At 45.2% G+C, this 24,859-nt stretch overlaps 11 protein-coding genes across 11 annotated transcripts; 5 read left to right on the plus strand and 6 right to left on the minus strand.

The window, feature by feature from the left end:
• Positions 1-589: 589 nt before the first annotated feature.
• Positions 590-2,511, minus strand: SAMD00019534_073460 (hypothetical protein; the record flags this gene model as incomplete). Its single annotated transcript, XM_012897753.1, has 2 exons — positions 590-1,132; positions 1,996-2,511. Coding segments are annotated over 2 exons (1,059 nt in total), but the record flags the coding sequence as incomplete, so codon positions are not given.
• A 128-nt stretch (positions 2,512-2,639) lies between these two features.
• Positions 2,640-3,181, plus strand: SAMD00019534_073470 (hypothetical protein; the record flags this gene model as incomplete). Its single annotated transcript, XM_012897754.1, has 2 exons — positions 2,640-2,736; positions 2,838-3,181. Coding segments are annotated over 2 exons (441 nt in total), but the record flags the coding sequence as incomplete, so codon positions are not given.
• Positions 3,182-3,584: 403 nt separating this feature from the next.
• SAMD00019534_073480 (hypothetical protein) lies at positions 3,585-7,936 on the plus strand (the record flags this gene model as incomplete). Its single annotated transcript, XM_012897755.1, has 4 exons — positions 3,585-3,661; positions 3,742-4,173; positions 4,255-4,339; positions 4,442-7,936. The coding sequence occupies 4 exons, from the start codon at positions 3,585-3,587 to the stop codon at positions 7,934-7,936; spliced, it is 4,089 nt and encodes a 1,362-aa protein (XP_012753209.1).
• Positions 7,937-8,215: 279 nt separating this feature from the next.
• SAMD00019534_073490 (hypothetical protein) lies at positions 8,216-9,382 on the minus strand (the record flags this gene model as incomplete). Its single annotated transcript, XM_012897756.1, has 1 exon — positions 8,216-9,382. The coding sequence occupies one exon, from the start codon at positions 9,380-9,382 to the stop codon at positions 8,216-8,218; it is 1,167 nt and encodes a 388-aa protein (XP_012753210.1).
• Positions 9,383-9,875: 493 nt separating this feature from the next.
• Positions 9,876-10,602, minus strand: SAMD00019534_073500 (hypothetical protein; the record flags this gene model as incomplete). Its single annotated transcript, XM_012897757.1, has 3 exons — positions 9,876-9,894; positions 9,969-10,521; positions 10,596-10,602. 3 exons carry the CDS (start codon positions 10,600-10,602, stop codon positions 9,876-9,878), a joined length of 579 nt encoding a protein of 192 aa, XP_012753211.1.
• Positions 10,603-11,925: 1,323 nt separating this feature from the next.
• Positions 11,926-13,230, plus strand: SAMD00019534_073510 (hypothetical protein; the record flags this gene model as incomplete). The annotated part of the gene is made up of 1 exon (XM_012897758.1): positions 11,926-13,230. One exon carries the CDS (start codon positions 11,926-11,928, stop codon positions 13,228-13,230), a length of 1,305 nt encoding a protein of 434 aa, XP_012753212.1.
• A 726-nt stretch (positions 13,231-13,956) lies between these two features.
• On the plus strand, positions 13,957-15,986 carry SAMD00019534_073520 (hypothetical protein; the record flags this gene model as incomplete). The annotated part of the gene is made up of 4 exons (XM_012897759.1): positions 13,957-14,532; positions 14,602-15,286; positions 15,362-15,632; positions 15,692-15,986. The coding sequence occupies 4 exons, from the start codon at positions 13,957-13,959 to the stop codon at positions 15,984-15,986; spliced, it is 1,827 nt and encodes a 608-aa protein (XP_012753213.1).
• A 33-nt stretch (positions 15,987-16,019) lies between these two features.
• On the minus strand, positions 16,020-20,097 carry SAMD00019534_073530 (hypothetical protein; the record flags this gene model as incomplete). The annotated part of the gene is made up of 3 exons (XM_012897760.1): positions 16,020-16,392; positions 16,460-17,907; positions 17,965-20,097. The coding sequence occupies 3 exons, from the start codon at positions 20,095-20,097 to the stop codon at positions 16,020-16,022; spliced, it is 3,954 nt and encodes a 1,317-aa protein (XP_012753214.1).
• Positions 20,098-20,474: 377 nt separating this feature from the next.
• SAMD00019534_073540 (hypothetical protein) lies at positions 20,475-21,407 on the minus strand (the record flags this gene model as incomplete). The annotated part of the gene is made up of 1 exon (XM_012897761.1): positions 20,475-21,407. The coding sequence occupies one exon, from the start codon at positions 21,405-21,407 to the stop codon at positions 20,475-20,477; it is 933 nt and encodes a 310-aa protein (XP_012753215.1).
• Positions 21,408-21,806: 399 nt separating this feature from the next.
• On the minus strand, positions 21,807-22,946 carry SAMD00019534_073550 (hypothetical protein; the record flags this gene model as incomplete). Its single annotated transcript, XM_012897762.1, has 1 exon — positions 21,807-22,946. The coding sequence occupies one exon, from the start codon at positions 22,944-22,946 to the stop codon at positions 21,807-21,809; it is 1,140 nt and encodes a 379-aa protein (XP_012753216.1).
• Positions 22,947-24,064: 1,118 nt separating this feature from the next.
• SAMD00019534_073560 (hypothetical protein) lies at positions 24,065-24,857 on the plus strand (the record flags this gene model as incomplete). The annotated part of the gene is made up of 2 exons (XM_012897763.1): positions 24,065-24,224; positions 24,310-24,857. Coding segments are annotated over 2 exons (708 nt in total), but the record flags the coding sequence as incomplete, so codon positions are not given.
• Between the last annotated feature and the right edge of the window lie 2 nt (positions 24,858-24,859).

The following is a 24,859-nucleotide window of genomic DNA, read 5'->3' on the forward strand; positions in this document are numbered from 1 at the left end:
GATAGGTTGAGCAAATGAGGTGCCAAAGGTGAGATCCACCAAGCCGGGAGGGAGGCAGCCACGTCCAATGGTTGATTGAACGAATGACCAAATCTAAGCTTGGTCAATGAGTGAGGCAATGTATTGGGTGTGATGGGTTGAGAGAAGTCACCATGGATACATAGCTCAACAAGTGATTGAGGGTATGCGTCACTGGTCATCCGATCAATGTACCTGCTATGTGTCTCCAATCGAGTGAGTGAAGAAGGTAGGTCGCCAGGTAGGATTACCGCAGAGTGTCTGACTCCTCCTACAACGCAATAGACCCAATTATATTGTGTAGTTGTTGTTGTTGCTATCTTTGTGTGTGACTTGTCGACAAAGGATACCCATCGCATGCATTTGAAGATTATGTTGTAAAGAGTCTTGCAAGTCAGTGAGAGTGACAGTACATCGATATCATGATCCAATCCATTGACAATGTACTTGGTAAGTATTTGTGGTAGTTTATCCATATTTGAACGAGTTCTGATGATCATCTGATTGATCAAATTTGTCATTTCAAAGTCGGATGGTCCTTGGAACACTAAGTCGACTTCTTTATTATTTAATAATCATTCTGATCAGAATCATCATCGTCAACATCATCACTTGGTGGCTCATCGTCACTAAAGTCGTATGAATCGCTTCCACAGGTCTCGTCATCCCACGATGAATTCTCATCCCTGTGATCCTGATCATAGTAGGGAGGATAGAGCTCGTCCAACTCGATAAACTCTGAGAGCAACTCGTCGAGTCGGATGTTCACCAGCTTGCTGGTGTTGCGCACGCCATGAATACGACTGACCCACGCAGCCAACCTGCCCGATTGGACGTCCAGTATGCGCACATCGAAGCGATAGACTCTCTGCCTCATGCTGATGCTTGTTAAATGAGGGTTCGCTTCAAGCAGTGTCATGAGATTGTTCTTCAAATTCTCTTCGCTGGTCTTGATTCTCAACTTGACCGAGTGAATGTTGGCCGGGACGCGGACCACATCCATGCTGGACCTCTTTCGTTTGTAATGTGTCTCATTGACACGGATCTTCAATGCTTCGATCGATTGGCACTTTGAGAGATACCTGGAATGTTTGGTGCGTGCCAAAATGTTCATGTATCTCAGTCCACTTGGAAGTATGTCTTTCGACTTGGGATCATAATCGCGACCAATGCGTAGGAGTTTCAAGTGATTGTGGCCATGCCACTGATTGATTGAAACATGCTCCAAACTTGAGGCTCAAAAGTGTCGATGGTAATACGCCTGACTCGATGGGCATGTTGAATGAATATCCCAGCTTCAACTTGATGAGTGTAGCAGGGAATAGACCAATGGACAGTGGACTGTTGAAGTTCTGCCCCACCACAAGATGTGTGAGTGAGCGTGGCATTGTGCCAGGGGCAAGCTCCTTGCTGAAATAGTCTGGAATCTTCAATCGTTGGATGGAGTCCGGCAGGAGACCTGGTGTGATGGGTGATTCGGAAACTACTCCCATGTCCAGCACAGTGAGAGAAGAGGGGAGAGTACCAACCTCAAAGTCAGACTCGTAGTATATGCCAAAGGAGAACATCTTGAGTGTGTTGGGTAGTGTACTGGGTGCGATCGGACCTGAATCCTCCCAGATCAGACTGGTCAGGGGCAGGTGCGCCACACCAGACTCGCGTCCATTTATATCCTTGCGTTGATCAACTACCAATTCACAACCGGCAATGCCTGTGACCATCTGTTGTCTGTCGAACCATTTGTATTGGTTCCGTGGTGCTCCATGACGAAGTAGTTTGATCGATGAAGGAATGAGTGCTGGTAAGATCCAATATTCTTGGCAGGCCAGATATTGAAGACCCTGTGGGAGTGCACCTTCCTCGATAACCCTGGACTTTTTGGGTATCGAGAAATTCTCACGCAGAAGGTATAGATTGTTGTAGGAAGATAGTTGGTGCCCCAGGTCAAGGCTTCGGAGTGAGCTGGGAAGCACATTACATTTGATGGTCTGGGAATATGAGATGCCAAGGGTGAGCTCCACCAAGTTGGGAGGCAGTGAGCCTTCCTCCAGCGGTTGATCGAATGAATTGCCAAATCTCAGCTTGGTCAATCAATGAGTGAGGCAGTGAGTTGAGTGTGATTGATTGTTTGAGTCCTTTGGTAATACATAGGTCCAAAAGTGAAGAAGGGAATATATCACTGGTCATTGGTTCAGGGAACTGACAACGCAACCCCAATCGCGTGAGTGATGATGGTAGACCTCCAGGTTGGAATATCTTTAAGTTATTATACTGGTAATGTGCCAAAGTCCATTGATTTGTTGTTGGTGTTGTTGTTGGTGTTGTTGGAGGGTAGTCGATGTTGGAGTCAAGATTGATGATTACCCAATGAGTATATTTGTAAAGGTTGTTGTAATGTGACTTGCAAGTCAATGCTAATGATAGTATATCAATATCATCTTCAAAACATTCAACAATCAACTTTAGTATTATTAATGATAACTTATCCATCATGTCTTGGAAGTGAATAAATGAATGTATGAATGTGAGTGAGATTGGTGATGAGCAACTTTTGTTTACCATTCATTCAATCACTTCCCTCAACTTGTAAATAATATAATACTAATAATAATAATAATAAGATGTCGACGTCTTCTAACTTTATAGCATTGAGACCTCCACGCACATGCGAGTATGTGGACCTGAAGGACTACTTAGTATACTCACGTAAAGAGAATGGTATGGTCGCGATCCCATCACTCATTCAATCGATGAGTCCACGACATCTACTGACACTATGGCATCATTATCATTATCATCGACTTCATCATCACTATTAGATAACTTTAACTATGAAATGAACAAGATAAAGAACATTGAAGAGTGTGGAAGTGTTTGGGATCGACTAAGTCTGTCATCGACATTGCGTTTACAGATGATAGACAACTGTATCAAACAGACAGAGAGTGATCTGAGTACTATTACAACTGAGGATTCAAAATCAACATCACCATCATCATCGACCTCATCATCAACATCGACTTCATCATCAACATCTTTCAACAACAATACCAAAGAACAAGTTAGACAACTGCGATATAAACTCAACCTGTTAAACATGGAGAAGGACATTGAGCAAGTACTGCAAGGACATGCCAAGAAGACCTTCCACAAGATATGTAAATAATATATAAAGTATATATACTTAACTTATTACTTGTACACGTATTTGATACATGTCATAGAAGAACTTCACATTGGACAAATGACCCAAATTTGAATTTGAATTTGAACTTGGCGCCGTTTTGTTTGTAACGGTTTAACACAGATGGTGAGCGCTCAAAGTGTTATCACGCTCATATCTTTGTTTAGTTCTCAATCAATCACTTGCAAGGTAGCCAATTGACATTATAAAATATATATTTATACATACTCTTACTCTTTACATGAAGGTTAGTGAGACAACACTCTTTCATTATTTAAACCATCAATCACAATAGTTATTTAGTTAGTTAGATTTGGTTGAGCTGTATGTTCCAGGAGCAGTAACAGGCAACAGATAGACACATAGAGCAACACATAGAAATATGACATCATTGTACAAGCGGAACAATGATATACAAGAGTCTCCCTTGGTCAAAAAGAGACAGATGGCTGATGATCTGTATGTTTGATTGAATGATTGAATCATTGATTGAATGATTGAATGAGTGAATGAACGCTAACATACATGCTCGCCATCAGTTCCATAACATCACCAGCAATAAATAGAATATCAGCCATTACAACACCAGCTCAGAAGAAGAAGCTGGCGCAACAACAACAACAGCAACAGCAGCAGTCACCAACAACTCCTCGCCAATCAACTTTGAACACAACACTTAATACTACATTAAATACAACAGTGACCAAGCTACGTAATAGACCAGACGACTCGATCGAGCCCATCAAGGTATACCTGCGTATCAGACCTCTGTCAAACGATGAGACCAAGGCAAAGGAGCAGAACTGCTTTGCCGCGCTCACCCCCACCTCGGTCAACTTCCGCTCGTCCTCCGCCAGCAAAGACAAGTCCAGCACCAACAGCAACAATAACAACAACAATGAGTCTGCCGACAGCAAGTTCACATTCACTCAAGTGTTCAATACTACTGCATCCCAGCCACATATATTTAAGTAAGTCGTCTATGCATTGACTTGTGACCATGCATGTTCCCGCTTGCTAACCTCACTCTTCACGCGCCACTATCACTCTAGCAATGTATCCTACCCACTACTTCAGTCATTCCTGAATGGCCACAACATACTCTTGCTTGCTTATGGAGTGACCAATGCTGGAAAGGTATGTTCTCTCTTGCGCGCAACACGTGCCACACTCACTCGCCACACACGCCACACGCGCCAAGCTATGATGTCTAACTCAATTCTGAAACACATTTGACAGACCTTCACAATAACTGGATCCCAGAGACAACCTGGTGTAGTACCTCGCGCACTAAAGTTGTTATTCAAGACTATTCCAAGACATTTGATCAAACAGAATAGGTTCGACGACGAGGGCAACAAGATAGAGTCGGACAATGACGACGACGAGTGGGACGGAGACGACCCCAACACGGACACGTCGGCAGAGTATGCCGACTCTATGTATGATGACGACGACAATGAGTTTGACGACGATACCCCGATGGACGAGAACAATGAGCAGTCTGCCAACGGCGCCACGCCCAACAAGCGCGAGCCCATCACCATGACCGAGGGCTACAAGTACCGCATCTGGATGTCCTACTACGAGATCTACAAGGATCAGATCTACGACTTGCTCGTGGACACGCCCACAAAGCTCAAGAGCCATCTGAAGCTCGAGTCATCGGCCACCGAGGCCGTCTCAATCAAGGGACTCGAGGAGCACCGCGTCGGCTGCATCGAGGAAGCCTACGACATCATTGAGAAGGGCATGTCAGCGCGTCGCGTTGGCGGCACCAAGCTGAACAAGGGCAGCAGCCGCAGTCACGCCGTGCTCACCATCAAACTGTTTGCCACGCCACTCGGCGTCAGCAAGAAGCACCTGACCGAGGCAGACATCCGCCTCAGCAAACTGACCATTGTCGATCTTGCTGGCAGCGAGCGTTCCAAGCGCACGGACACCAACGGTGAGCGTTTCAAGGAGGCCACCAACATCAACTCTTCGCTGCTGACGCTGGGCCGTTGCATGGAGGCGCTTCGCCTGAACAAACTGCGCACGGCCAGCCAGCAAGCTGTAGTGCCACCGTGGCGCGAGTCCAAGCTGACGCGTATCTGCCAGGAGTACTTTGTCAACAGCGGCAAGGCGGCCATGATCGTCAACGTCAGTCCAACGCTCAGCGACTCGGACGAGACACTCAACGTGCTCAAGTTCTCTGCCGTGGCCAAGGAGATCACCACACAGTCCAAGATCAACATGGGCAAGCCTACAATCTCCGCCGCCGCTGCTGCCGCTGCCGCAAAGAGTTCAGCAATCAAGAAGCGCAAGCCACAGGACGAAGCAGAAGATGACTCATCGTTTGATCGTACGAACAAACGCCTAAACTTGGGTGGTCCGCTACTCAATCTCAACCCGGGCCTTAACTGCATCGACTATGTGGCCATGAACAAGAACCAGTTGCTGGACCAGATACACGCCTTCCACGAGAAGTTGTGCGCCGCTGAGATCAAGGCCGCACAGATGGAGACCAGTATCCGCGAGCAGGTCGGACAGGAAGCCGCCATGGCCTTCCAAAACATGGAAGCTTCATTCAAGACACGTTTGGTGCGCGAGGCCAAGCTGATGGAGCAGACACTGCAGTCCAAGCTCAGCCTGCACAACAGACTCAACAATGTCCAGATCAAGGAGGACACGTCCAAGCGCGACCAAGAGTTCAACGCCAAGATTGAGTCGATGCGCGCTGAGAAGGACGAGCTGATGGGCCGTCTGGAGCAGGCGATCGCCGACTCGGAGCAGAACAAGAAGCACAAGGACGAGAACCTGATGAAGATCCTCAGCCTCAAGAACAGCAAGCGTGAGCTCGAGACCGAGAAGAACAACCTGATCGCCGAGCTGCTCAACTTCCAGACCAAGGGCTCGCTGCTACAGGAGCAGCACGACCTGGAGATCGAAGAGAAGAAAGCCTCGATGGAGATTGAGCTGCAGCAGTACAAGGAGAAGATCGCCGCCGAGAACAACGTGCTACAGGGTCAGCTGCTTCAGGAGCGTCGCGAGAAACAGGCACTACAAGATGAGCTTGCCAAGCTGCGTCAGCGCATGGACGACTCGTCATTCCTCAGCCAGTCCTTCAACGACCAGCTCAAGGAGAAGGACAGCATGAAGCATCACAGCCTGGTCAACCAGCTGACGCCATTCAAGAACATGAAGAATGTGACACCGGCCAAGGCGCGCATCTACGGTGCCAAGGTGGCCCTGATCAACGATGGCAACGACCACAGAACTCTGTACAAGGGCGATATCGAGAAGTCGGTCAGCGGCAACGGCTACTCAGTGCGCTTCACCGACACTGAGATCATCCCCGGCAGCAGCAACAGTCTGTTGGGCAACTCTAGCCCCGCACGCACAAACACTGTCACTGGCACGCCCACCACCATGTCGACCGTGTCCCAGTGGACACCTGATCGCTGCGTCACTGACCAATCGATCGATGGCAGTCTGCTCATGCAGGCCATGGACGACGAGGACATTGACTATGAGATCGCCCAGATCCAGATGGACGAATGGCAAGAGATAGACATCAGCGAGAAGGATGACGCTTCGATCAAGTCCTCCAAGAGCTCGTCAAAGTCCAAGAAGATCCTGATGAAGACCAAGGACATGCTGTCAGCCTCAAGCAAGGACCTGGCCTCATCAGCCTCATCATTCCTACGCGACAAGGAGAGAGAGAAGGAAGTACGCGACAAAGATCTGCGCGAGCGTGAGAAGGAGAAGGAGAAGGAGCGTGAGAGAGAACGCGAAAGAGAGAAGGAGCGTGAGCGTGAGAAGGAGAAGGAACGCGAGAGAGAGAAGGAACGTGAGAAGGAGCGTGAGAAAGAGCGTGAGAAGGAGCGCGAAAGAGAGAGAAAGGCTGAGAAGGAGAGACTCAAGGAGCGTGAGAAGGAACGCGAGAAGATGGAGAAAGAAAAGGACAAGAAGTCACTCTCGTCCAAGGGTAGCCGCAGCGACTCCAAGCCAAAGGAGCCCGAGAAGAAGATCAAACTGCTCTCCAAGGTGCTGCCAATATCGTCCTCATCCTCCAAGAAGACTACCACCACCGTGGCGCCAACAGTGTCTTCATCCGCCAAGTCCACATCGTCATCTTCTCAAGTCAAGACCAAGTCCAGACCCACACCAATCATCATCGATGATGATCACTCAATACCTGCGTCAATGTCCAGCCCATCGCACCACCCAATGTCGCCAATCAAGTCGACCTCGTCACCACAACTGGCCATCTCGCCGCCCACCTCACCAATCGGTGCCGCCAAGAACAGCAAGCTCACCTACACCCTGTCCAGCCCATCGCGCCTCAACAAGACATCGTCGGCCATGTCCATCAACCAGACTGCTAGCAACACTGCCTCATCATCCACCAGCAGCTCGTCCACCTCGTCGTCATCCTCCTCCTCACTGCTGGCCGACAACAAGTCGTACTCAAAGCGCAAGCTGGCGCCCAAGATCCAGCAACGCCTGTCGTCCAGCTCAGATGACGAGAGCGACGTGCAGGTCTCCAAACCCAAGACGTTGGTGTCCAAGACATCGGCCATATTTAAGCAGCCCGCCAAGACACCGGCCATCACGCCAATCAAGACAAAGGTCTTGAGCAGCAAGGCACCTGAGCCTCTGGGCACTGCGCCGGCCACACCTCGTTCAACTCTAACTCAACTTCGTCCACGTAATATGCTCAAACAAAAGATCAAGTTTGAAATAGCATAGTCATCGTCCAACATCCTGCTCCAGGAGTTCAATCAATCAATCCATCATCCTCCTCCTACTTAAGTTTAGAAGGCATCAATCATTCAATCAATCAATCAATTCAACTCAATCATTCATCCGCTACTGATAATAAATCAAGTGTGTAAATATAGTATCTATTATCTATCCATGTGTCCAGTCCAGCCCTGTCCATTTCATGTGTTCCTTTGTTGTATTGACGTCACTAGAGTAAAGGCAAGGGAAGGGTTAGGGTTAGGAAGGGCAAAGTAAGAGATGGATTTACTTCTGGTTGTTGGTCTTTATTGCGATAATTTGTTTATCACGATGGAAATTATAGATACTATATATCAATGGTGGAATGTATTGAAGTCCATTGAATGACCCAAAGCGAAAGTCATAGTCCAACTCACATCCTGTTGTTGCAGGTTGTTTGAACGAACAGCCAGAGAGGTCAAGTTTGTTGTTGACCATTGTCTTCAAATGGACAACCATCGCCATATCTTGATGCCATGATTCCTCACTACGAACGTAGGGTTGCTTCAGCACCAGAGTGTTGATTGGTCGCTGTAGAGCTGGCAGTTCGATCGAGTCCGAGACCCTCAGTGTCAGATGCTGAACAGGACACGTGTCATCGGTGAACAGATAGTCCAAGATGTCCGACTCAATGTCCAGGAAACAACCCAATGCTAGGGTGTGGAAAGATGGTCTTTGCTCAATGAATGAGATTAGTTCGGCAAGAAATGATTGACGGTCCTCATCGGTGAGAGGGTCTTCGCGCTCCCTATTATCATTCTCACAAGATGCTTGGAATTTAAAGGAGAGTGACACGAGGTGTGGCAACTCATCTAGCATGCCAAAGAATTCCTCTGGTTTGCCAACGACGTCGTTTGAGTATCCAGTGTGTTGGCTGCCACATTCATCAAAGATGCAGAGTGATTCTATGTTTGGGCAACGTTCAATCAACTCATTGCAATACAAACTAGCTTCGATCTTCTCGAAGGAGGCATCATACTCTTCTTTATCGCAGCAGGTTGGACCCAAAACTCTGAGGTCAAGTGTCTTGAGTTGGTTGTTGATTGGAAATCCCTCAACCATACTCTGGAATGTTTGAGGGAACAGATTATTGACATCCAGTGAATCAATTGATTGTGGATCCAGGGAATAGTTCTCAATCAGTTGAGCCACCTGTCCTGCAAACACGTGCCTCATGGCAACAGTGACATTGCTGTTTGGTCGAGCAGTCAGTGATTGAAACAGTGACTGGATACTCTTCTTCTTGTGTTCCAGTGATTGTGTTGGGTATGATGGCTTGATGATAGGTGAGTGTACTGGATCACCCTTGGGATCATCAACGCCTTGTAGTATGATCGTAGTGATGTGTTGTGATTGGTGAAGAGAGTACTTGTTGTCAAGATGGAGTGTTATATCGAACAATGAGTCAACCATTATCACGTCATCGTAGTCCAGTGGTCTTGCGTTTAGTTCATTATCATGATCACATTTTGAATGAGCATCAACATTGATTATGAGTTGAGTGTTCAATGATTGGATAATTGAATGAAATGACCAGTTTACCAATGACAATGTCCTCGACCATTTCTTGTCCACATCATTAGATGTGCGCAACAACCTAACGATTGATGTCAACAACAAGTTGCTTAGAGTTGTCATCTTCTTCTTCTTTGTATATGTAATAATAACAATTATAATAATAAAAATGTCAAGTTTGTTTTGAGACTTACGTGATCAGGGAAAGGACTCGGAAGTAAAGACGGTGTGATTGATTGATGACTGGTGTCCATGTTGAACGAACCTGTTTATTGCTAGCGCTCTTGGCAATGCATCAGTTGTTTAAATAACTATACAAATACAACATGTCAACTTAAGTATGTCGATCGAATGAATGATTGATTGATTGAATGACATCGTGTCATGTTCTTTAGCTCTTCTGCTTCAACCTAGTGATCGATATTAGTTAGTACATACTTGTCCTGAATGAAGCAAAGGAAAGCATGTAAGCTGTGATACATACTTGTTCAGTCTCTCGGTCAACTCGTCTGTCTCTACCTGTTGCACCTTCTCTGATGGTACGGAACCCATCTGCATGCCAACGTTGAGACCGTGCTCGTCGGCCACCTGTGAGATGAGGAGATCGACTTGGTCGGCTGGTGTGGAAAGGGTGGTGGTCTGGTTCATTGCGTTCTCAACGTAGACGGATTGGACGTCCAGGTCCTCAAACTGACGCTCGAACTGATCCATAACCTGTGTGATCTTCTCGAGGTCCATCGCACGCATCGACTTCTCCATGTTCTTGACGATGCTTGCCATCGATCCGGTCACAGCCTTCATTCTGATGGCTGTCTCGACACGAGATGCCACGGCATCGATTCTAGATGCCAATCTCAAGTAGTTCAAACTCTGGTTCTTCTCACGTATAGCATTCTGTGCATATATCTTTGCACCCTCCATATTACCCTGTTCAATAGCCTTCTTCAACTTCAATTTCTGAGCCTTCTCATTCTGCTCAGACTTCTTTGATTGTCTCTCCAATGTCTTTGATGTAAACTTTAGTTGAAACAGTTGATCTATATCATATCATTCATTCATTCTTGTTAGTTCATTCACTTGGCAAGACAGGCTTGATCAATGATGTACATACTCTCCATTCTTTGTTATATTTGTGTGATTGATTGATTGTTTGTACAGGTACTACAACTAAGTAAAGGTTGTATTTGTATATATATATTATTGTTTATTTAGATTGATTAATATGAGAACAAATTATAATTTGAATGAAAGTTTGTTCATCCAACAAACGCAACTGACACACTCACTCAGCGCAGCCTGGGATCATCTCAGTCTCAGCAATCGAAGTGTCTTTTCTTTCACACACCAAAGTCAGTCTTCAATTTTTCTTTGACAAGTCTTGTGTGTTTGAGTTAGCTTAACAATAAGTTGTGTTGTATCACTATGAATGAATAAACATAAACTAGATTAGATAAGTAGATCAAGGTCAAATATTCTACCTTTTACTAAAATAAATAACAAACTTTGCTTTGCACCTCAATGATTATAAATGTGCACACGCATGCGGATCTGGATTGGAGGTAGGAATACGATACTCATGGTGCTGGCTAGTTGGGAAGTGACTCATGGTGGAGCGTAGCGTGTCGCGTCTTGCGGCTAAGCCTTTGTTGTTGGTGGTGTGTTTATGACCAATTGCAACACATAAGTGGTGCCATCTTAGGGCAACTAATGTTGACACGTTGGGACCGTGACGAAGCCCCACACACTTTATTATTCCTCTCCTCCTGTTGCTCCTTCCTTGAGCTGGGGCTCGTTGTTCAAATATCTACCATATCGAGAGTGAGAAATTAATTCATTTTAATTCAATTTGAACTGAAAAGTTTTGTTTTTATTGATTTAAAGTTTGCAATAGTCCCTTCTTCGTCTTCAACAATAAGAACCTCGATTAGTCATTGTTTGCTCTTCAGTTCACCTACCCACCCGTTTGTCGACAAATATATACCCATACTCTCATACAACTAGGTAAGCCTCCCCAGCCATAGTCCTCCTGTTATCTCCTCTCTAGTAGTAGTGTCCAACACATTATAGTCGCGACTATTCGACCAGATACCTTATTTTGTCATACACTCTAGGGTAACCACAACAACCTCTACCTTACCCTTGTTGTTCATTCATTCATTGGATTACTGTTAACACGAAATGTTCATGATTGGATGGCATCACACATAACACCCCTAAATTTTGAAATGTACAACATCATTCACTACACTCCCACTTCACTTCAATTTGTTTGTTCCGCCGAACAACACCAACCAACACTTCAGCAATCTTGATAATAATAATATAATAATGTGTGTTCTTTTTAAAACATCATCACTCATTCTCGACCATCTCTATCTCTATCTCTCAATCAAACAAATAATAATTAACTAACTAATTAATTAATAATATTTTAGAAAGAAATGTCTGCTGAAAAGAAGCTTCCATACAAGGTCAAGGATATCACCCTCGCTGAGTGGGGTCGCAAGGAGCTCGACATTGCCGAGAATGAGATGCCAGGTCTCATGGCTCTTCGCAAGAAGTATGGCCCAGCCCAGATCCTCAAGGGTGCCCGTATTGCCGGTTGCCTCCACATGACCATCCAGACTGCCGTCCTCATCGAGACCCTCACCGCTCTCGGTGCTGAGGTCCAGTGGTCCTCATGCAACATCTTCTCCACCCAGGATCAGGCCGCCGCCGCCATCGCCAAGACTGGTGTGCCCGTCTACGCCTGGAAGGGAGAGACCGAGGAGGAGTACATGTGGTGCATTGAGCAGACCCTCATCTTCCCAGACGGTCAGCCACTCAACATGATCCTCGACGACGGTGGAGACCTCACCAACCTCATCCACGAGAAGTACCCCAACTTGCTCGCTGGAATCAGAGGTATCTCTGAGGAGACCACCACCGGTGTCCACAACCTCTACAGAATGCACAAGGAGGGCAAGCTCAAGCTGCCAGCCATCAACGTCAACGACTCTGTCACCAAGTCCAAGTTCGACAACCTCTACGGTTGCCGTGAGTCTTTGATCGATGGTATCAAGCGTGCCACCGACGTCATGATTGCCGGAAAGGTCGCCGTCGTTGCCGGTTACGGTGATGTCGGTAAGGGATGCGTCCAGTGTCTCGCCAGACAGGGTGCCCGTGTCCTCATCACTGAGATCGACCCAATCAACGCCCTCCAGGCCTGCATGGACGGCTTCCAGATCGTCACCATGGAGGAGGCTGCCTCCCAAGGAAACATCTTTGTCACCACCACCGGTTGCCGTGACATCATCACCTCCAAGCACTTTGTTGAGATGAAGGAGGATGCCATCGTCTGCAACATTGGTCACTTTGATATCGAGATCGACGTCGCCTGGTTGAACGCCAACGCCACCAAGATCAACGTCAAGCCACAAGTCGACCGTTACACCATGAAGAATGGCCGTCACATCATTCTCCTCGCTGAGGGTCGTCTCGTCAACCTTGGCTGTGCCACCGGTCACCCATCGTTCGTCATGTCCAACTCCTTCTCCAACCAGACTCTGGCCCAGATTGCTCTGTGGACCGACATTGAGAAGTACCCAATTGGTGTCCACCTCTTGCCAAAGATCTTGGACGAGGAGGTTGCCCGTCTCCATCTCGATATCCTCGGTGCCAAGCTCACCGTCTTGACTGACGCTCAGTCCAAGTACCTCGACGTCCCAGTCCAGGGTCCATTCAAGTCCGACGGATACAGATATTAAGAAGCAATTGATATTTATTTCATAAGTGTACCTTCCTAAACAAGGTACCTTCAATTGTTCGAATAAACATCCCTTACCTTATATCAGTTTCCTTTCGATCCAAACCCATCCCCTTTACGTAACAACATATTATTCTCTAACTCTATCTATGTTTGTGTGTGTCATCACTTAGCCACATGTGTGTGTAAGTGATTGATCAGGTTAGTGTGTTTGTTTGTGTGTGACTGATCAACAAGGTGTTTCCAGTTCCATACCACCCCCTTGTTGAGGTACTCAATGGAGGCCACATAACACTCATGCTCTACTCATTGATCATGTGATCATATAATATACATTGAAGCTGCCGTGGTGGCATTAACAACATCAAACAATCACATCAAGATGTTAATCAACAAGGCCTCAATCAATCAGTCAATCAATCAATCATACATATAAATAATCAAATATAGAATGGACCCTGATCCTTTATTGGAAGGACTTGTAAAGTCCAACGCAAGATTGACAAGGAGAGGACCAAAGTTCTTTATAATAACAGGTGCATTGGTATTTGCAGTGTTCTGTTTCTTCCTCTACTTTGTGGTATTCCAAGACCCTTCAGTAGCATTGTCATCAGGCCCCATGGTTGTTAGTCTGGTTCATCATCGTCCAATTGAAAAGATAATACCAAAAGAAGAGATAACAATATTGTTATGGAAGGCACAGATTAAATCAAGAGATACCACTGGTATGATCAAGAGTCCAGTGTTGCCAGGTCCTACCAAATATATTGAACAACCGATCAATGTGGACAATGATCAGACACCAATCCCCGGCACCGTTAGAGAGCTACACGACTTCATTCAGACCGAGGACAATAGGAGGATACCTTTGGAGGATAGAGTTGTCGAGGATGGAGAGTGCCAGGTATCATGTCTATTCACAGATGGACATGAGACAGAACTGACCAGCGCAGATATGGTGTTGTTCGATCCTTCAATGATGGGAGAGGGAAACAAGTGGAAGCATGTACCATTGTCCATCCCACAAAGGTACAAGCACCAGCGATTTGGACTACTCAACTATCATTCATCATCTCAATATGGCATTATTGGAAATGACAAGTTTAGAGATATACTACAAGATGAGTTCAATCAAACATTAGAGTCACCTGTTCAAATGACCTTGGCATGTCCACCCAGTCATGATATGTCAATCAACTCAACAATTCAACTCCTAATGCAAGAGTCCGACCTGATCACTCGTCCCAACAACTATGTATTCCTCTCATCCAATTGCAAGAATGCCAATGCACATTCCAGGACGGTAAGGATCATCAATTATTTCAACCATTTATAATTGGTACTAACTATTCCACGTTAGTTATACATCAAGGAATTGATGGAACACATTAGAATTGATTCGGCTGGTGATTGCCTGAACAATGTTGCCAAGTCCAAGGTGGAGTTTGGAGATAGGGATGTGTTCCAGAGAGTCAAGGACAACATTGAGGTGATGAAGAAGTACAAGTTTGTATTCACCTTTGAGAATGAGAACTCAACCGACTTTGTATCGGAGAAGGTATACAGTGCTCTCTATTCCGGATCAATTCCAGTCTATATGGGTGCATCAAACATTGATGATTGGGTACCAACAGGCTCAATCATCAAGGCTTCCAGCTTTGGTTCTCCTTCTCAGTTGGCAATCTACCTGGTCGACCTTCTCATCAATCCATTGAAGATGCGAACATTCTTTGAATGGAAATCAAAGCCAATTGAACAAAAGGTAATTGACAAGTTATCAAAGTGTGTTGGTGGATTCAAGACCAAGTGCGAGTTATGCAAGTATGCCTACTCTCAGTTATCTCAAGAGGCACATGACAACAAGTTGAATCGATTCAAGAACAAACTGGTGCATCAACCTTATGAATTGTCAATGCAAGGTCAGGGTGATCATATCCTAGTCAGCCAGGCAAAGATGTTCGATTTAACTTATCATTATACCCTCATGGCATGGGTCAAACCATTAACATTTGGAGACCAAAGACTAATTGACAAGGGTACCAATGGTGCCTTGGATGGTATGTATTCCACCAACTCATTTACTCAATGAAACTACCCTAATACTAACATACTTCATGACAATCTTATTATAGGTATCGACTTTGATTTACAAAGGACGTCTAAAGTTCGTGGAGAGTTGAGATTGTGCGCAGGTGGAATGTGCTTCCATTCAACAAAGTCAATTCCAGCCAATGTTTGGACTCATGTGGCAGTTGTTTATGATGTTGGAAACAAGGAGTTATTGGATAACAAGGTGGTCTTTTACATTAATGGTGAGCCCGATGGATATACCAATCACTTTGAGCCAACAGTAATTAACAGATGGCCATTGGTAATTGGTTCGTCATTCTCATTTGGTCAGAGGTATGTTTAAAGTTGTTCAGGTCATCAACTATTTGATCACTAACAATATTCATCAACAGAACATCGGGTACATATCATGGAAGAATGGATAATATTGCAATATTCAATAGGTCTTTAAGTGATGAGGAGGTCAAACATCTTGTGTGGAATGATCCCCAAATGGACACTGACAAGAGTTTGTTACTATACTACGATATGGACGACTATGGAGATGGACACTTCGATGGTAACATAATATTTGATCGATCAATGCATAACAACAATGGAGCGAGGGTTGCCTCTGCAAGCAAGTTGGGAGAGTCCACCTTCGTCAAGTCCTATTCCAAAGAGATAGGCTTCAATAAATGTTTCTGATCGAATCAATCAATCGATCAATATCAATCAACTTTATATCTCCATCAGGTCTTCCGAGTCCTCTGGAAGTGCATCATAAGAAGTGACCACTGGGATGCCTGTTGGTACTTCCTTTTGATGATCATCGTTGAGTGTGGCGGTTGGCACATTGGTGTTGTTGATTGTTGGGGAGGATGTGATTCCAAGTTGAAGACATAGTTGATCTATAATATTGTTGTCAATCGTCTGTTCCCATCTTGTGCCACTGATCAAGGTTACAATGGTCTGAGCATCCTTGTAACGTATCAAAATGGCCTCGGCTGCGGACATCCTTACGCGAGGATATTCATGCTTCATCAAGTGTATCAACACCTCATTGGCAATTCTCTTGGTGTTGTCGAAACAATCATTTGTAAAGTAGGCAAACCTGATTGTTAGGATGAAGAATATGTTGGTTAGTTCAATGAACATGCAAGTGAAGTATAGTTACATACAATGGAACTGATGCCATGAGGAGTACGATATCCTTGATTGATCGATATTCTTTGTGGAGCTTGGAGAATATGGAGTTGATGATGTCGGGCTGGCTTGACACCAGAGTGTCAAACTCATTGGTTTGGAATAGTATGGTCATGGCTTTGAATGTTGCAAGCAGTGGCCGCTCACGGATATGTTCCAGAATAGTGACCAATGTTGTTGCGATTCGAACAATGTTTTGTTGTTTGGTCTTAACATCATCAGGTTCATTGAGATACAATTTGATTGAATCGATAGAGTCGTCGACCAAATACTTTGTTGATCCACCAATTGATGATAATAGTCCAAAGAGAAGAGGGTATATGTACCGATCGATTGCCAACACTTTGCAAATGATTGGGAATGCCTCAATGCTTCGAGACCAGGTGATCTCCAAGTCCTGCTTGAATATCGACTGGAGTTGAGCAGAGTCGGGGACGAGCTGTGGTGCTCTCCACAGCAGACTTGACAAGATTGTACAAGATGTCATTCTAAGTTTGTCAAGCTTTTCTCCGGCAATCTGTATAAGCTTGCACATGTAGCGCTCGACAAATCCTTGTGGTAGGAGTGTCTCGACCTCCTGGGTGATCAATGTGTCGATGATCTTGATGGACGACTCCCTCACCCATGATCCAACATCGCCTCTCTTGTCAATCGAGTAGTCCTGAGTCGCGCGCATTAGAGCTGACAGTAGTGCCTCCAATGTAGGTCCATCAATCAGTTTGTGTTGGTATAATGACTTTGAGATGTTGTGAAGCGATGACAATGAGTTGACTCGCGTCTCCATGTCCTTCAGCTGTGGTCGCTCTTCAAACAATGATTTGACCAATGCATCAATGACAGAGTGTAGCAGGTTGGGATGAGTTTGTAGAAGTTGGTAGGGAAGCACACCCAATAGCAATGAGGCACCTCTCCTCGTCGCATAGTTGGGATCACTATGTAGCAGACTGATGTATTTGGTGACCAAGGTTGCCAACTGTTCAATCTTAGCTGTATCTGATACCATGTAGTTCTTGAACAATACCTCCAGTGCCATTGATGCTTGTTGTTGTACGTCCTCGTGTGGATGTTGAATGCATTCAAGTAGATATGAGTATAGTGTCTCAAAGGCGTTAAGGCCCGATGCAGTGGCAGAGGCAGTGGTAGTTGGGTTGGTTGTTTGAGTGATTGATGGTGTAGATGTGTTGCGTGAGCCGGGTGTGGAAGCTGGAAGCTTACTGGCTTTAGCTTTCATCATTTGTATCTTATCGCGTAGTGATGTGGATGCGTTTGATGTCGATGTTTCATCCTTGATCTCCCTGAACAATGAGAATTGACACAAACAAACTGATCTGATCAACTTGCATATTCCAGTTCTGATGAGTACACCACCCTTGCCCTTATACAATCTTTCTAATCTCTTGTCCTTGATCACAGCAAGTATACTCTATATTGATTGATTGAGTAAGTATGAGTGCGCGAGTATGGAGTGGGGATAACATACATTTGTGATATCATCAGACAGCAATATTGATTGATTGATTGAATTTAGTGCGATAAGGATCTCGTGAAGTGCTAGTAGTGCACCGTGCTTGGAGGGGATCTGGTCTAGCTTGGTGGCCGCAATCACTTTGGGAAGTGAATCGACAATGGCCCGCGTGTCCAATGGTACGACCAATGCAAGTGTTCTCGTGGCCAACTCGCGAATGTCAGCATCCCAATGATATATCTTTGTTTGTAAAAGATGTGATATGATTGCTGGACGATACTCGACAAATGTTGCAATCTCTGGCGCCAGAACAAGATAGGCATTGCGTCTGTTGCCAACGGAAAAGTAGTCGGCCATCTGAACAATGTCGATGCCATGCGGGATTGCCGCGCCCTGTCGACCAACATTCTCTTGATAGGCCGCCGATGCAGACTTGCGACAGTTGATCTCGCGATCAAACAGTGACATGACGACCAGATGCTGAGCCAGGAGGTACGAGTATGGTGACATGATCGATGGATGATAGGTGCGTGCCAACGCCCATGAGATGTAGCACGCTGCGTCACGTACGTTATAGCCCACACTACTGTTGCCTCGCTGCACATCAAAGTACAGCGCCTTGACCACGATTGGAATGAGTTGGGCTAGGCGATCGGGGAGAATGAGGCCGCGTCGACAGAGCTCGGCCATCGCCAGACATCCTCCATGCCACGCCGAGTCCGAGTCGACATTGTCAAACAGCTGCAGCACAGACTCGATTACCTGGCCGCCCATATCTTTTGATAGCAGGTTGACCACGCGTCCAACACCTTTGGCGCTTGTCCATCTCACGATTGTGTCGCGATCGCCAAGCCCCTCGGATATCAGCAACTCAATGATCTCTTCAATCTCCTCGGGTATATCTTGTTCGTCCTCTGCACCATCATCATCGAGTTTGGATTGTGATTGATTGTGATCGCTCTCTGAGAAGTTGATCTGTTGTTGAGTGGCCAACAAAGGTTTGATTATTCGTTGGTATCGCCATGTGGCCGTTATTGGAGGCAGAAGGATGAGGCCCATGCGTTGGAGTAGCTTGACCAGTAGTTGTTTGCACATGCGCTCAATGTCGAGTGGCGTGCGAGTTGGGTCCAGCCCTTGCACGACCATTTGGTATAAAGTTTGATTGAGTGGTAGCAGTGCAGCCCTGTCGCCCTTCTTGTAGATGCTGGTCAGTGTGAGCAGCACACCCTTATAGAGATGGATGTCCACGTGGTCGGTGATGTGAGCCGAGCGACGCTGTCGAATGTCTGACATTGACCGAGAGCACCAATCAATGAAGGCCTGCAGGTTGCTGGTCATGTCGGGGCGGGCCAGAAGGCGAGAGAGTAGCTCAGAGAAGGACTCCTGTATCTTGGAGTGGTGTGTCAGGGCTTTCTTGGCGAGGGCGATGACTCGCGAGGCCAGACTCTCGACGTCATTGGTCGTGCGTCCATCAATCGACGTGAACTTGAACGGAATGATGATGAGCAGTGAGAGCCAGAGAGAGAGCACATACAGCTCCTCCCACGACACCATGTCCGTATCGCGATGCTCCTTCTGTTGTTCATTCTGCATCTGAATGTCCAGTGCCTGCGCGTGTGGGCTGTTGAGGAAGAGGATGGTGCGCTGCTCGAGCAATGACGCCGTGGGAAGCAGCTCGACCACAGAGTGGGGCAGTAGCTTCACGATGGTCTTGTAGCCTCGTACCTTTGTCAAGAAGTACAGGAGACGATAGCAGTGTGATAGGTTGGCGGGAGGTCGTGTACTCGATGATACTGACACCTCTTGTTGTTCGTGACGCGCCATGATGTACGTGCGAATGACTTGTATGAGCGGGGTGACCATGCCGACGAGATGCATGTCAAGTAGGTTCGATTGCTCTTGATATTGTTCGAGAACAGCGATGATTCGTGATGTTGCCGTGTCTAGTTGGTCCAATGGACCATTGATTGAGAGGGCAATCATGTCGATCAACTGTTTGAGTTCTTCAGCCTCTTTTACAAATGTCTTTTGTTGAGGGCATTGATCAAGTTCCGAGTCCTCTGGTAATACATAGTCAACTGCTGTTGTTGCTGCTGCTCCTGTTGCTTGAGCATCAACATCATCATTATTTGTTGGCTCTTCATCCATTATCTATATGTCTATCTCTCTTTGGGCGCACCTAGACAATGAACATCATTTTCAAATTTGTTATGAGAGGGCAAGGGCAAGGGTAGGGTAAGGGTTTAATTCTGACTTCGACGCTGGAATTTAATAATAAAAATTTTATTTATTGATTGAAATAATATCTCCATCACTATCGCTATATATCAATGGTGGAATATATTGACGTGGACCATTTAATGACACGAAGCGAAACTCATTGTCCAATTCACATCCAGTTTTTGGTTGTATCAGCTCAAAGTTAGCGAGGTCAAGCTTGTCATTGACCATTGTCTTTAAATGGGCAATCATGGCCATATCTTGATGCCATGATATCTCGTTATATTTAGGACGGTACAATGTATTCAACACCAGTGTGTTGATTCGTCTCTGTAGAATGGGCAACTTGGCGCCCGAGAGCCAAAGTGTAAGGTGCCGCACAGGACAAGTGACATCGGTGAACAGGTAGTCAATGATGGGCAGATACTCAGACTTGGGCTCGTCGCCATCGTCATCATTGCCATACGAATCAGTATCTTTAGGTAATTGCGCAGTGATAGTGTGAGGAATGATGATCTATGTCGCATGAATGAGACGAGTTCGGCAAGAAATGATTGATGGTCCTCATCCTCGAGTGGATCTTCGTAATCATGTCCACAAGATGAATCGAATCCAATTGAGAGTGACACTAGGTGTGGCAATTTATCAAGCGTGCCAAAGAATTGTTGTGATTCGCCAACGACGTACACTGAGTATCCGGTGTGACTACTGCTACATTTATCATTGATCCTGAGTGATGTCATGTTGGTACAGCGTTCAATCAACTCATTGCAATACAATTGAGAATGGTCCCCAACGTAGTCAAATGTCATAATACAGCAATATGAATTCAAAACCCAGAGGTCAAGGGTCTTGACTTGGTTGTTGGTTGGAAGTCGCACAACCATACTCTGGAATGCTTCAGGGAGCCGAATGTTGATCACCAGTGAGTCGATTGATTGTGGATCAAGTGAATAGTTCTCAATCAGTTGAGCCACCTGTCCTGCAAACACATGTCTGACTGCCACAGTGACAGTGCTATGAGGTCGAGCGGTGAGTGATTGAAACAGTGCATTGATATCGTTCTTCTTGTGTTCCAGTGATTTTGTTGGGAATGATCGTTCGATGGTGGACCAGGGTACTGGATCACCGGTGGGATCATCTTTACCTTGTAGTATGATCGTAGTGATGTGTTGTGAATGATATAAAGAGTACTTGTTGTCAAGATGGAGTGTTATATCGAACAATGAGTCAATCATAGTCACGTCATCGTAGTCCAGTGGTCTAGCGCTTAATCTATGATCATGATCACATTCTGAATGAGCATCAACATTGATAATGAGTTGAGTGTTCAATGATTGGATCATTGAGTGAAATGACCAGTTTACCAATGACAATGTCCTCGACCATCTATCTCCTGTCCACATCATTAGATGTGCGCAACAACCTAACGATTGATGTCAACATGCTCAGAGTTGTCATCTTCTTGTTTGTATAGATAGCTATTCTATTATATGTTTGATCATAATAAATAATATTCAAATCATATGTTCAACTTGATTTGAAGAGGTTCCAGACAAGGGTAAGGGTTTTATTTCCTACCTCTTAATATTAATTATGATTGGTTGACTGCAATAATACTATCCATCTCTATCTTATCAATTTAACAATGGTGGAATGTATTGACGTGGACCATATAATGACTCTAGGCGAAACTCTTTGTCCAATTCACACTCTTTTGGTCGTCTCATCGAGTAGCCAGAGAGGTCAAGTTTGTCGTCAACCATTGTTTTTAAATGGGCAATCATGGCCATATCTTGATGCCATGATATCTGGCTATATCCAGGACGGGACCATTCTTTCAACACCAGTGTGTTGATTCGTCTCTGTAGAACTGGCAACTTGGCGCCCCAGAGCTCAAGTGTCAGGTGCTGCACAGGACAAGTGACATCGGTGAACAGGTAATCCAAGATGGGCAGATGCTCTGACTTAGGCTCGTCATCGTTATCATCGTCATTGTCATACGACTCAGTGTCCTCCAGGTAATTGCGCAATGATAGTGTGTGGAATGATGGTCTTCGTTGCATGAATGAGATGAGTTCGGCAAGAAATGATTGACGGTCCTCATCCTCGAGTGGGTCTACGTGATCATGTCCACAAGACGTATCGAATCCAAATGAGAGTGACACGAGGTGTGGCAACTGATCAAGCATCCCAAAGAATTGGTCTGCTTTGCCAACGACGTACTCTGAGTATCCAGTGTGACCGCTGCCGCATTCATCATAGATGCTGAGTGATGTCATGTTGGTGCATCGTTCAATCAACTCATTGCAATATAACTGATATTCGATCTTGATGAGGTCTTCCCTTTTAGAGCAGCACAACACTGTCAAGACTCTGAGGTCAAGCGTCTTGAGTTGATTGTTGATTGGAAGTCGATCAACCATACTCTGGAATGTTTGAGGGAACAGATTATTGACCACCAGTGAGTCGATTGATTGTGGATCAAGTGAATAGTTCTCAATTAGTTGAGCCACCTGTCCTGCAAACACATGTCTGATTGCAACAGTGACAGTGCTGTTTGGTCGAGCAGTGAGTGATTGAAACAGTGCATTGATATCGTTCTTCTTGTGTTCCAGTGATTGTGTTGGGAATGATCGTTCGATGGTGGACCAGGGTACTGGATCACCGGTGGGATCATCTTTACCTTGTAGTATGATCGTAGTGATGTGTTGTGAATGATATAAAGAGTACTTGTTGTCAAGATGGAGTGTTATATCGAACAATGAGTCAATCATAGTCACGTCATCGTAGCCCAGTGGTCTAGCGCTTAAACTATGATCATGATCATATTTTAAATGAGCATCAACATTGATTATGAGTTGAGTGTTCAAAGCTCGGATCATTGAATGAAATGACCAGTTTACCATTGACAACGTCCTCAACCATTTCTTGTCCACATCATTAGAGGTATGCAACAATCTAACGATTGATGTGAACAATAAGTTGCTTAGAGTTGCCATAAACATCACGTTTATATTTATATATAATAATAATAATAATGACTAAACTTTGATTGGATTTGACGCCAGTGATGTTGAGGTAAACCAACTTTCTTGTAATGGACACCAACCCTCATACTTTGAAGACGTAGGTCAATGATGAGACCTCCTCAGGAGTGCACATTACATTGATAAAATGAACTTCGGCAAGAGGCACTGTACAGAGCATGTTGGTATGTTCAGGGTCTTCAGTGTACATTGTCCAACGGTATTGAGACTTCATCGATCCAAGACAGGTGTGCATAGCAGAGTCTGAAGGGAAGGAGAATAAGCATCCAGATTTTGACATCTCAACTCCCTGATGGAGAGAGATACACTCCATAATGGTCTTCTTGATGGCTTCCTTTGTGGACCTCTTTGGATCAGTTGTATCAACTCTTTCTACCAAGCCCTCTTCATTCCACATATAAACTAATACAGGAATAGTATGTTCTAATACAGCCTCGGACATATTAATAGAATATCAAACTAATTAAAGTATTAATATTAATAAGAATAGGTATATAGTTATAATATTATTTGTATTTTATAGTTATAAGTAAGTAGGTAAGCAAGTAAGTTTGTAAATAGAGAGTGAGATGGGGAGTGAATGAATGAATGAATGGATTGAAGGATGGCTTATATCATCTCCTCATTGTACAAGAGTAGTAATCATTACCATTTTGGTCTTTGTAGATCCCACCCTCCCCTAATCAAGCCTAATGTCATTCTGTCAATCAACCCACCTCCTAATATTCATTCTTGGACATTATTTTGAACTTCCTGCCAATCTTATTCAAGTTCAATCCAACTTTTATCATTCAATCAAAGAAGAAGAAGAGATAATAATTAGATATATATATAATACAAATATAATGGAGAGAAGTTTATTAAGTGATAAGGCTATATTGAGCCATATGCAGAAGGGAACAATCACAATCTCACCATTCATTAGAGAGAACTTGTCTACAAGCAGTTATGATGTCACACTTGGTCCATACTACTATAGAGAAACACTGCCAGAGGCTGGGCAAGGTAAGTCGACGACTTATAGTGAGTGATGAATGACGACATGAACTGACATTGTAGAGACACACACACACACACATACGCACACTAGGTATCTACAACCCATACAGTCAGACAATGGTCAATAGAGTATGGGGACAGTATCAGATCGCTGAGAAGGCAAAGGTGTGGTCAGAGCGATCAGGTATCAAGCTGGAGAATATAGACGATGAGGACTACATCATTTGGATTAAGCCAGGCGAGACTATACTCGGTCACACCAACGAGTTCATTGGAGGCAACACCACAGTCACCACGATGATGAAGGCGCGCTCATCGCTCGGTCGCAACTTTATCGAGGTGTGCAAGTGTGCTGGATGGGGCGACGTCGGCTACACATCGCGATGGACGATGGAGATCACCAACAACTCACTCAGCTACTCGATCCCTCTGGTCGTGTTCCGTCGCGTGGCCCAGATCATCTTCTTTGACACCGAGGGCATTGTCGGCCCATCGTACGAGAGCAGCGGCAAGTATCAAGTGTCCAACGACGTCGAGTCCCTGAGGAAGCAGTGGCAGCCATCCGAGATGTTGCCCAAGATGTACAAGGATCGCGAGATCAAGAACAAGAATCCAGTCTTCTCAATCAGCGACTATGGTAT

This window comes from Acytostelium subglobosum (assembly GCF_000787575.1).
Source record: "Acytostelium subglobosum LB1 DNA, scaffold: scaffold14, whole genome shotgun sequence".
NCBI lineage: Eukaryota > Evosea > Eumycetozoa > Acytosteliales > Acytosteliaceae > Acytostelium > Acytostelium subglobosum.